Below are 12,092 nucleotides of genomic sequence, written 5' to 3'. Positions count from 1 at the left end.
GGCGCTTCTTTTTGTCCTTCTGCCTTGTGTCCACGTTTTGTATGTGATGGCTGGAGCTAGAGCAGCCACTGAGGGTCATGTGGTGACTGTAAGGATCCACAGCATGTACCAGGATGGTGGTGCAGGAAAGCAGAGGCCAGGGGCCCCAGTAACATCACTGAACCACCTTGCCATCCTGGACTGCTAGTCTCCAGCCTCTCTTATTTAGGAGAAAAACAGACTTTGATTAAGTCATTCCTACCTTTTAAAAAATATTTACTCGTTTTTAGAGGGGAAGGGAGAAAGGGAGAGAAAAACACCAGTGTGTTGCCTCCCACGTGCCCGCCACTGGGGACCCAGCCCGCAACCCAGGCTGTGTCCTGGCCAGGGACTGAACCAGTGACCCCTGCTTCCCAGGCTGGTGCCCAGTCCACTGAGCCACACTAGCCAGAGCTCACTCCTACTCTTTTTGTCTTTCAACCATATGCAGAACCAGATCCTTAGAAAACCATGATGCTTAACCAATCTTCCCACTCCATGGCAGAGTGTGAAGCCTCTTCCAGACAGCAGAGCTCAGGCAGCTCCTATTACTCAACAAGTGATGTGTCTGGAAGTGGAGTCCCCTACGCTTAATGCTGTTCACCGTGACGATGACGTTGTTGTGTTCACAACATAGAGATCATAATCTCCAAGCCAACTTTTCATTATTTGACTTTCAAAGACTTTCAGAACAAGCAAAACTTAAAAATTGCATCGGACATTTACTCAATTGTCTAGGCGGCAGTTGCTACCCTGCACTGGAGTTATGAAGAGGGACAGCAACTACATGAATTCAACACAGTTCATTCAAATCACTCAGGAATCTTTTCTGCAGTTTAATTTCTAACTTGAACCAATGAGATGTCATGGCAGGGATGGGGGTGTGGAATGGCAAAATTAGGGGATCTTGGCTTTCCAAAATGTCTCTGCTGGTTGGGGGTGGGAGGAGTGGGGGTTAGTAAAGCCACTGGGGGGCACAGTCACCATTAACTTGCACTGTAAGACACCTGTTTTATTTTATAGGAGTCTCTTGCTATAGCATGTGCAAAAAAATATCCATCTGCTCTTGTCCTGCTTCAGCCTGTACATCTGTGGATACCTGAATTGCTGCTAGCTTCAAAGCCCTCACTCAGTCATGAGGTTCCCTGCTACCTGGAGACGCATCACCACGTCTGCACCAGGTCAAAGGCTCTGAGAAGTCCTGCTGTCAAAGAGGCTTTCCACTCTGACCCCCCAGTGCCATCCTGGTCAGTTATCGTAGCACAAAGCTGACTTCAAGGAAAAGAAAGGAGGAAGAGTGGGGGCAGATAGCCTCCAAGTCCACCCCCCGCCAACCCCAAGGATCCTCTGATGCCAGGACTGGCTAGAGGGAATTCTCCTAAGATGCGGCTTGCTTGTTCATGTTCTATCTCAGACACCCCATGGCGGGAGGGCACTTCAGTGAGCCGGTCTGTCTTTGTGGTGGTATCTCCGATGTTGAGAAAGGCCTGACCTCTGCCTGAAGGCTTCTCCGCACTCACTGCACTCATAGGGTTTTTCTTCATTGTGGATCCGCATGTGCTGAGCAAGGTGGGAGTTTAGTCGGAAGGCTTTCTGGCATATGTTGCACGTGAAAGGTTTTTCTCCAGTGTGAATCCTGTGATGTCGAATAAGGTCTGAGGTTAAGCTGAAGGCCTTCCCGCATGCGTGACACTGGTGGCCCCGGGCGTGGCTGTGGGTTCTCTGATGGTGGGTGAGGAGCAGGGCCTGGCTAAAGGTCTTCCCACACTCCCTGCACTCACAGGGCTCCTCCTGACTGTGAATCCTCTGGTGCCGGTTCAGGTGAGAGCTGCGCCTGAAGCTCTTCCCACAGTGGATACAGAGAAAAGGTTTCTCTCCAGTATGGATTCTAAGATGCTCCAAAAGGCCTGCGTTCTGGCTAAACACTTTCCCACACTCCTTGCACTGATAAGGCTTCTCACCAAGATGGATTTTCTGATGTCTGACAAGGTGTGAGCTTCTCTGAAAGGCTTTCCCACACTCATGACACTGATGGCTTTTCTCTCTAGAGCGGATTTTCTGATGCCCGGGAGGACTGGATCCACAGAGCCTTCCTGCGCTGCGCATACCTTCATGTCCAGCCAGGTCTGAGCACTGGAGGAATCTCTCCCCACCTGCTGAGCGGTTACGGTCGGTTTTTCCCTTGGGCTTGGCCTGCTGCCTTTCCAAGCGAGAGCCCTCACGATGCGGCTCCCCGGGCTCAGGTACTCTCCCAGTCCATTCTGACCCTCCACAAGGGTCTGTCTCTGTAGCTGACATCTCATTTTCAGTCACTGTCTCTTCACCTGAAATATCAAACATATGCCAACAATGACTTTTTTTTTTTGGTGCCTGGGGAAAGAAATCTGTAATTAGTAGGAAAAATTTTAAATCCAGCCACGTGTGCAAAGTGGAAATATTGTGGCTGTTTGTGTTTGTAGAGATTACACGTGGAATGACACAGAAGAAATTGTTAACAGTGGCTGCCTTTGGGGAAGGAAGCGCATGGTTTGAATTTTATTGTATCACACACACACACACACACACACACACGCTGGCAGACTGTCTCAAACAGAATGGCTGTATTCTTGAAAACGGCTTGTCACATGGAAAATGGAAAAGAAAGGCCCACTGAGGACCTTGGGCCAATAAGAAAGCGATGGCCTTTTAACTGAAAATGAAGAAAAGTGGATGTGGTGCCGATTTTAATGTTGAGTAAATGTTTATTTTACTAGCTGTGTAAGTGTAGAAATGTAAATTATGCCTCAAACTTTCCAGAAGAGGCACACCTTTGCAGCAACATCCAAAACTGAAAGAGGAGGCAGTGGGTAAGAAGGACTTTGGAATCAATGCCAGCCATTCACCAAGGAGACACTTACTGACTGCCGGCTCTAAGCCAGGAACTGTAACAGGCTCAGGAAATAAAATAAAGGCCCTGCTGATTTTTCTGGCAGGAAAAAAGGAGACGCCGACCAGCAACTACACTATAATGGGATCAACTCTGTGGTAGTAGAACACCTGGTGGGGAACCTCACCCAGACTTGGAGGAGGCAGGAAATGACCAAGAAAGTGGCATCTTGGCCAGGTCCTGATGGTGGGTAGGGCTTAGGGAGAGTGAGGAACAGCCATTCCAGATGGAAGACTCAGGGAGAAACAAAATGCAGCTGGGCAGGATGGGACAGAGGGTGACTCACTGTCCCAATCTGCCTGGGGACAGGGGTTTTCCCAAAACACAGGACAGTCGGTGCTCGAAGCCCAGCAGAGTGGAGCACGCTGGTTGTTAGTTGACATTACTTGGCTGTGGGGTCAGCAGATGCTGGAATATGCATATGACGCCTTTGTTAACAGCCATTGGAAGGTACTGAAAGTGGCGGTTTTTTTCTTGATTTTACTCTTCGTTACAGAATTTTTCAAACATCAAAAAAAAAGGTTGAAAGAATAACATCACTCATTAACTGAAGGGACTTAAGGAGGGAGCAACATTAATGAATGTGTTGAAAGGGCAGACAGTGCTCCCACAGAGGTACCGAGATGACAAGCAGGGCTTGTATCAGACTGGAAAGAAGAAAATGAAAGGGACAAAAATTAGAAAGATCTATTTCAGAGCCAAAGAAAACATAGCAGAGCAAAACAACAACAACAACAACAACAACAACAACACCCCCCAATCCAGGTGACATTTAGAAACCAAAGACAGAAGCCTCTCACAGCGGCAGGAAGGCAGTGGGAAGAAATGAGCCCCGCAGCGTGGGGCTGGGGTTCTGTGCCGTGGGGAGGAAGCAGCCCTCTCACAGGAGGCTTCGGCGTTAATGGACCAAAGTGAAAGGTCAGGGGTGACAGAATCTCACGTCTTCATTATGGTGGTGATTAGACAACTGTAATTACTTCCTGTTTGAGAAACCCACTGAACTCTACACTTACAAAGAGTGGGTTTGCAGTGTGTACACTATACCTCAATAAACCTGACTCCAAACAAAAACAAAGAACAAAATGCCAGGGGTGCTGTGCAGGCTTCTCACACCCAGGAAGACGGTCTGTTTCTTACCTTGTTCTGTTTCAGGCTTCGGATCTGCTCGCTCAGGTCTGACCTGCTGGGCCTGCGCAGCATTCAGAGCCACTGTGTCTTCCACACACTCGTGCTGTTGCTCTGCCTGTCCTAGGTGCTAGGGACAATTGGGTACAAGCGGGTACAGGAGAGAACTGCTGTTCAGAAGAGTACTCCAACATTAGAAAAGAGAGCAAAGAGAAACTGCACAGGGGCAACAAAAAGCACGTTTCCTCCCAGCACAGAAAAGGTGAAACCTGCAGCAACGAACAGCCCCAACTGACAGGAAAACTGAGAGGACTCGGCAATTCTCATGCCACTACTCAGCTCCTTTCCACCTCTCCAGCCGGTCTCCAATCCAGCCTTCCTGAAAAAGAGCACTCATCTTACCTTTTCCACCTGCTGTCCAGTTTCCCGCAGCTCTGGATGCAGGTCCTCCAGTACAACCACAGCCTCTTCTCCGCTCTGCGGGCGCCGCTCCCGCACCCGGGCGCGCAGCCCCGCGGGCAGGATGCGCAGGAACTGCTCCAGCACCAGCAGCTCCAGCATCTCCTCCTTGCTGTGCGTCTCCGGCCGCAGCCACAGCCGGCAGAGCTCGTGGAGCCGGCGCAGCGCCTCTCGAGGTCCTGCGGTCTCTTCATACCGCAACTGCCTGAACTGTCTGCACAGCGGCTCCCGTTCAAGGCCAGTGCCATTTCCTGGACGTCTGAATCCCTGCTCCCTAGCAGCGTGGTGACCGTCCTTCACTGGCCTTCCTGGATCCTTCTTCAGATTCAGAGGAGCCAGGGAAGAAGCACCAACCGATACTGATGCCATCTCCAGCTTTAGACTGCTCTCTGTCTTGGAGAACTTTCTTCTGGACTATCTCCTCAGGGACAGTCCTGGAAATTTAATAGCAAGAATCACAGAAATAGTAATAGCAGTAGCAACGAGAACAAGAGCAATAGCAACACCCCTGTGTCGGGCGGGTACATTTTCAACAATTACTATCCATTTTGTTCCCGCTGGAAAAAATTCCCTAGCCCTGGCTGGTGTGGCTCAGTGGATTTAGTGCTGGCCTGGGAACCAAAGGGTGGCCTGTTGATTCCCAGTCAAGGCACATACCTGGGGTGCGGGCCAGGTCCCCAGCATGGGACGCTTGAGAGGTGGCCACACATTGATGTTTATCTCCTTGCCTTTCTCCCTCCCTTCCCCTCTCTCTAAAAATAAATTTAAAAATCTTTATTTTTTTTTAATTCCTAAAAAAGGAACACAGACAAAATGAAAAAACTCTGTTTTACACAAGACTTCCAGCTGACATAGGAAAAATACATTTGAAAATTCCCTATTTTGTAGCTCTTGGTGAAATAATTGATTCCATAAGGACCACAAATGGGTAGAGCCACTGGGTGAAAGCAGAGGAGGGCTGCGGGGGTTGGGGGGTGAGGTGCATTTTCAGTCTCAATGACCTTCCATATTTACCACTTATTAATGACAAAAGGAAAAATGGAGACATCACACACTTTAGGTAGTGATAGAATCTAGCAGCTCCAACAGTGAGACAACTGACCTTATACCTTCCCACCTGCATAGTATCATCACTGAAAATGTTTAATGTGAATCTAATAATGAGTAAACTTTCAGAGGAATCCAGAATGCAGTTCATCTATAACAGGCATTAGCTCTTCAAAACAATCAATTTCACGAAAATAACAAGGTGTGGGTCTAGATCACAGGTAGCAAACACAAAGCCTGCAGGCTGAATCTGGGCCTCCACTTTGTTTCTACCCAGAGGCAGCGTGGAGCTCCTTGCCCCTAGTTAAAGGGTAGTTACATTTATACAGTCCTAAAATCACATTTGGTCCTTTGAAGGCAATCACGAGGCTGATGTGGCCCTTGGTGAAAAATGAGTTTGACACCCCTGGTCTAGATTAAAGCAACATAGCAAAATGCAATGTATAAAACTGGCTGGAGTTTTAAAAACATACCAACATTATGGTTTGAAGAACTCAGAAACCTAAATAAGCAAACTATGGCCCAAAGAACCGAATGGAGCCCAGAGCCCGTTGTTGGCCCGAGGTTTTACTGGAATTCCGCGCCCACTGGCCCACTTGTTCCAGTCTCGTTCCAGCTGCGTTTGCGCAACACTGGCAGGACTAAGTGGCTTCCACAGAGATCATCTCACCTGCAACGCTGAAAACATTTACTGACGGGCCCTTTACAGAAAAAGTTTCTAGGTGCCGACTGAAAATTTGCTCAGTTGAGATGAACGTTTTATGGTCATATCCTTATTCTCAGGAGATGATGCTGAAACTTACTTTCAGGTGTTACAGGAGGGCAGTGTGTGTTCGTGTGCACAGTGAGCGAGCACACACAGCGGGCAGTTCACCACGGCTGCTGCACGAGGGGCCACAGTACCAACTGTGCTGTTCTCTCAACTGTTCTGTAGATTTGAAAAGTCTCAAAACATTAAGGGGCAAAAGACACAAAACAAAACTGCTTACATGTTCATTAAAGCCAATACCAGGATTAACTACAAGGATATGGTCTTCACAGCTCACCTCCCTTGCTGACCGTCTACTATGCGCTAGACCCTCAGTGGCCAGAAACACAGAGAGGGACCCAGCTCCCTGCCTCCACTGTTCTCTGCTTCTCAAGAGGCCACAAAGCAGCGCACGCAGGGCTACAGCGGAGGGACGCACAGGGTATCAGTGGGGCACGGTGGTGAGGCTCCTTCCTGGAGGCAGGTCCTTCTGAGTCCTAAAAGACAAGTGAAGGCGAAGCAGGCAAGAAAACAGAGAATGGGTTTTTTCAGTCAGAGCCAAGGCTGAGCACAGAGCTGCTGGGGAAAGAAAGCCTGGCAGATTCAGGGCGACGCAACAGTTAGTGGTGGCTGGAACCCAGGAAACTCCGATGACACAGAAGAGAGGTGAGAAGGAACAGTGTCCGGAAGGCCAGGGGGAGCCATTTCTGTACATGTTCCGATCCAGCCCTGTCACTTGCCAGCAGTGACCTGGGACAAGTTCCTTATCCTCTTGGAGACTTAGTTTACTCACCTGAAAGATGAAGGTAACACCTAGTTCAGAGATGTTTTGAGGTGAATGAGATGATAATTGTAAAGGACACAAATTCACCGATTTGTAACTGGGGTTCTATGAAAACACAGTGCTCAGGAGTGCGAAATGTCACAGGAAGGTAGATGAGTCTAGGACCTGACACATGCAATCAATTAAAAAACACAAATCAGGCCCAGCGGTCACTTGCACCCTTCTCAGGTCCTGCTTGCGGTGGCCCTGAGTAGGAGGTGGTGGCCCAACAGGAGGAGGAGGAGGGAAGGGGAGCAGATCTGTGGGTCCAAGTATTGTGGCGGTGCACTCGTGGCGAGAACCGGGAGTAGCAGACAGCAAGGATGGGGTAGGAGCAATGGCATCCGAAGAGGAACAAGCAGTAAAAAATCTCAACATGGAAAATGCCAGGAAAAAAATGGATGAAAAGGAGCCAGATGCTAATGAAGGAGAGCCCTGGGCCCTCTGCTTGGAAGCTGGTGAATGTTGTGAGCCTGGAGGACTTCGTAGGTGGTTCCATGTAAGGCGGCCACAGGCAAGGACGAGACAAGAGCAGTGGTAAGGGTGGGGCGATGAGACAGCTGACTGAAACTCTGAGGGAGAGCAGAGTCTACGGGCAGTCAGCACTGATCCCCCTCACCACGACCTTCGCAAGTTCCGCTTTGCGCCTTGAATCCTGATGTTTTCCCTAAAGTTAAAAGGGGACACACCTGCTCCCTAAACTTGACATGTTCATGACATGCCTTGTAAACCTTCTGGTGTTACTTGTTTCCTCTGAATCTCCCATTACAAGCTTCTAGCTAAATACTGCGTCTGGACCAATTTGTAAGTTTCTGTCAGAAGGTGAGTTTTACCTATGGCATGGAAAGATGCTCATTACATATTATGAAGTTAATAAAGCAGTTTAAAAAAAAACAAGACAAACAACAACAAAAACACAGAGGTCACTGACTTCTGAGAAGGCAATTCAGGTTGTGGGTTAGGCTGAGCAGTCAGCCTGCCACAGGAAAATGGGAACATGAAAACAATGGGCAAAAATTGCTTTTTCAAAAAATATGACATTTTATGGAAGGTTAAAATGGGGCAGAAGCTAGGAAGGGGGAATGGAGAGGACAGGTGTGTTTGTAACTTGATTACTATCTTTATCCAAAGATTTCCTTATTGTCCAGCCCAGGTAACTCAAGAGTGCCACATCCAAATTTTCTTCTGGTCACCTGGCACCTGGATATCTTGTAGAAACTTCTCAAACCCAACGTGTCACCATTGTCCTTTGGAGCAAGCTGTTGGTGTATGGGGTCTTTGCATTCTTGATCTGGAGTTCTCCTAAAGTGACTGGAAGGATCTGTGGAGTCGCACGTGCCGGCAGCTGACACTTGCCTTTGAACCAGCATGCACGGGGGCTTACTCAGTTAGTGGCTGTGCCTGGCTAGGCTCTGAATGCAGCTTGTGGTTGTACATTCCTGGATGTGCACATACAAACACTCCCAGTTGGTGTATGCTTTTCTGTGTCAAAAATGAACTTAAAATTTAAAAAGCTAAATCCTACTATTCTTCCCCCTGCCAAATACTACTATTCTAAATGGAAGTGAAAAAGTCCAAGAAAGTGATGAGTGATAGTTATTAGCCAGAAATAAAAGTTTGATATTGTGATGGTTACTTTTATCTAAAAACTTTTACTAGGCCACGGGGTCCAGACATTTTTCTGGGAGTTTTTGAATGAGATTAATATTTAAATCAGTCAACTGACTGAAGCAGACTATCCTCCATAATGTGGGCACCCTCAATCTAATCAGTTGAAGATCTGAATGAAAAAAAGAAGTAAAAAAAAAAAAAAAAACAACCAGCAGACTCTCCCCCAAGTAAGAGAGATTTCTTCCTGCCTGACAAGATTCAAACTGGAACATCAGCTTTCTTTCTGCCTTTGAACTTGACCAGAAACATCGGCGCTTCCTGGGTCTTGAATCTGCTGGCCTTCCGACTGTAACTACATCATTGAATCTCCTGGTTCTCAGGCCTTTGGACTCAGCCAGGAACTTAATCACCAGCTCTCCTGAGCCTGCAGCTTGCCGACTCACTTTGCAGACCTTGGAACTTGCCAGCCTCCATTACTGTGTGAGCCAATCCCTTATAATAAATCTTCTTCTATGTGTATTTCTATATCTATATATTGCTATTGGTTCTGCTTCTCTAGAGAACCTGGGTAACAGAGATATGCAGTGTAGAATAGTGAATTAGTGGTGGCTTGTTTCTATGATGTGATTGCATATATCTAACACAATGTATAACAGACAATTTGAAAGCTGACCTTTCCAGCCCCCTTTCATATACTATATATTGGGGCAATCAAGTTCTACTGAGTATACCTAAACATCTCCCAAACCACCCACTTCTCTTCATCCTTTTTGCCACGGTCTTCTCCTACCCGACTACTGCAAATGGCTTTCTCACTACAGTCAGTGATCTTCCTAAAGGGAAAGTACGATTAGGTCTTTGCTGTGCATATTACATGTAATGGCTCATTATTCTCAGGATCAAGTTCAAAACATCTAATAGGATTAAAATTTCCTTATGATGTAATGAACTTTCAGTCTCTCAAACTTGCAGTACCCTTTCCTGCTCTTGGGTCCTTTCCGCTCTCACTCCTCTGCCTGGAACATTTCCAATCTTCCAATTTTCTTCTTATTAGTTCACTCTTCATGTCTCAGGATAGTAAAACAGTAAGCCAGCAAAACTGTATACGTGCTTTACATGCATTAATGCAACCCTATCACGAAGACACTATTACCACCTTCACTGTAGAGAGAAGAAAACCCAGACAGTGAGAGTTAAAGACTTAAATGACATAATCAAGGTCTCAAAGCTGAACCTCAGGTCTTTCCTCCAATATCTCTTGCAGCCACAGGCAGAAAACCTGAAATTTATCTCTGTCTTCTGTCATACTCACACGACCCACATCTGATCCAAAAGCAAACCCTGTTGGCTCTACCTTCAAAGTAGATCATTCCTCTGAGCACTTCCAACCGCATCTTCCACAACACTAGTCCAGGACACCTTTTACTCCCACCTGAATTACTTGCAATAATCTCCTAACTTTTCAGTTCCCCTGATTCCCCTTTTGTCCAGCTATAGAGGCTTTAAAAGATAAATCAGGTGTTTCTCCTCTGCTCAAAATTTTCCAAAAATTCTTTTCACACCAAGAAAGGACCAATACAATGCCTCCCCGCACCCCGGATCTCTGCACCCATCCTCCGCAAACCTCGCCCTGGTCGCTCCGGTCTCCCTACACTTCCTCGAATGTGTCAACCAGGCTCCCGCTTTGGAGCCTTAGCCCTGGGCGTTCCCTCTGCCTAGAAAGCTGCGACCCCCAAAAGCCACGTAGGTCTTCTCAGCTCCTTCAGGTTTCTGCTCAAATATTACCTTCTATGACTTACCTTAACCCGTGTGAAATCGCACTCAACTCCCGGAAAGCTGCAGCCGACCACGGCGTCCACTGAACAACATCCACAGCTCCACCGCCTTACAGGCCCAGGACCACCGGTCCGCACGGCCCCTCCGTCACGAAGGCTTCTCAGCGCCCGTAGGGAACGCGCTGCTCGCACGCCCCGGGCCGCGGTTCCTCCCCAGCCTGGAGCAGGGTCGCCTGCTACCCGGCAGCGACCCGCCGGAGGAGTCCAACACTCACCCAGACCAGCTGAGATTCAGGACATCAGTGTTCTCGGAACGCCGCTCTAGGGACGCAGGAGGACTGTGGCTCGTTGGTGTCCTGCGTCAGCGGAGGGCTGCGGGCGCTGCGGCCGCTGCGGGCGCTGGGCGGGTGGGCGGGGGAGGCGGAGAGGTTGGAAGCGCGTGTAGACGCGGCCTTAGGTGAGTTTTCATTTTCAAGCCGAAATTTATTTTATTCATGTAGAATCAAGCCAGCTAGTTTACTATTATCACAAACAGCCCAGCATCACTCACGTTATTAAAACACAGACACGTGGTTTACCATTTCTCCCCAGTTTAAAAAGCCACCAAACCCAGTGGCAAAAATAACTGTCAAAGTATTTTGAAAATTACACTGAACAATGAGCATACGTTTGTATTGAAAAAGTTTAAGGTAATAACATTACTGTGGGAGAGAATAATCAATGCTTTGCAATGAATGTTGCTTGGAGGAGGGAGGATAAGCATCAAATAATCAATTTGCCAAAATAAGTTCTCTCCAAAAATTTGAAGAAAACAAGTATTTCCTCTTTTGCCTACCTTATGACAAACCGTATTTTTATAGTCTTTGAACAGAATAAATCCTTTAAAATATGAACAAACTTTAATTGTTAGACAGTTTTGAAACCTCATTAAATATCATACTAACCATTTTATGATGTAATTTATTCAATATTTCAAGCATTGAAATGATAACATGTTGGGAACCACCCTGCCTAGTTTCAGAAGCTGTAAACCCCCCATGGCTAAGGCTGAGTAAAGAGACCTTGGGACCATAAGTCACTAAGAGACAAAGCTTATCTTCCTGGCTGGGGCACCACCTCTGCCCCCCTTTTACTTAACCCTGCTGGGCCCCAGGCAGATGACTGGTTAGCCAATGACAGGTAAGATTCCTCAAGGGAGGGACTACCTAAGATAGGCAAGTTTGCCAAGGGAAGGACTTGGAGGGGCTATAGAAAAAGGGGGTGATGGACCCTCACCCCTCAGCTTTGACATAGCCTGAGTCCTCATTGTGTCTGCAAGAAGTCTCCTAATCTCTTGGCTACCTTACTTCCCCCTCCTGACTTAACCCTGAAACAAAGACAGAGGGCGGAGGGTGGTGCAGCCCTGGGCAGAAACAGGGGGTTTCCCGGAGATCAGTTCTAAGAAAGAATTCTTAAAATCCTGTGGAACCGGCTTTGCTAAGAATGCCCTCAATTTTCTGATAAGGGTCCAAGCATGAGATGAGTTTGTTTCCCAGAGTTTATAGCCTTTCAGCTAACTGT

The 12,092-nt window shown here is 47.6% G+C and overlaps 1 protein-coding gene across 2 annotated transcripts; it reads right to left on the bottom strand.

Annotated features, from left to right (window-relative positions):
• Nucleotides 1-367: 367 nt before the first annotated feature.
• ZSCAN26 (zinc finger and SCAN domain containing 26) lies at nt 368-10,835 on the bottom strand. 2 transcript variants are annotated; one of them, XM_045850698.1, is made up of 6 exons: nt 10,557-10,835; nt 6,622-6,820; nt 6,379-6,503; nt 4,472-4,962; nt 4,082-4,199; nt 368-2,342 (listed from the first exon to the last, which is right to left on the bottom strand). In XM_045850698.1, exons 4-6 carry the CDS (start codon nt 4,895-4,897, stop codon nt 1,456-1,458), a joined length of 1,431 nt encoding a protein of 476 aa, XP_045706654.1. In that variant the 5' UTR covers nt 4,898-4,962; nt 6,379-6,503; nt 6,622-6,820; nt 10,557-10,835; the 3' UTR covers nt 368-1,455. The 2 variants fall into 2 exon arrangements, with proteins under 2 accessions (XP_045706654.1, XP_045706655.1); XM_045850699.1 differs by lacking the exon at nt 6,622-6,820.
• Between the last annotated feature and the right edge of the window lie 1,257 nt (nt 10,836-12,092).

Source organism: Phyllostomus hastatus, unplaced genomic scaffold (assembly GCF_019186645.2).
Source record: "Phyllostomus hastatus isolate PE091 unplaced genomic scaffold, TTU_PhHast_1.1 phas_contig_840, whole genome shotgun sequence".
Lineage (NCBI taxonomy): Eukaryota > Metazoa > Chordata > Mammalia > Chiroptera > Phyllostomidae > Phyllostomus > Phyllostomus hastatus.
The sequence above is the reverse complement of the archived record's forward strand: the minus strand, read 5'-3'. Positions and strand labels throughout refer to the sequence as shown.

What these genes read in the sequence shown, in the direction of transcription:
- ZSCAN26 (XM_045850698.1), bottom strand. Translation starts at nt 4,897, where the DNA reads ATGGCATCAGTATCGGTTGGTGCTTCTTCCCTGGCTCCTCTGAATCTG. An exon ending in CTGGACAGCAGGTGGAAAAG is followed by an intron (nt 4,200 to 4,471) that starts GTAAGATGAGTG and finishes AATTGTCCCTAG; the next exon opens with CACCTAGGACAGGCAGAGCA. An exon ending in GAAGCCTGAAACAGAACAAG is followed by an intron (nt 2,343 to 4,081) that starts GTAAGAAACAGA and finishes TTGATATTTCAG; the next exon opens with GTGAAGAGACAGTGACTGAA.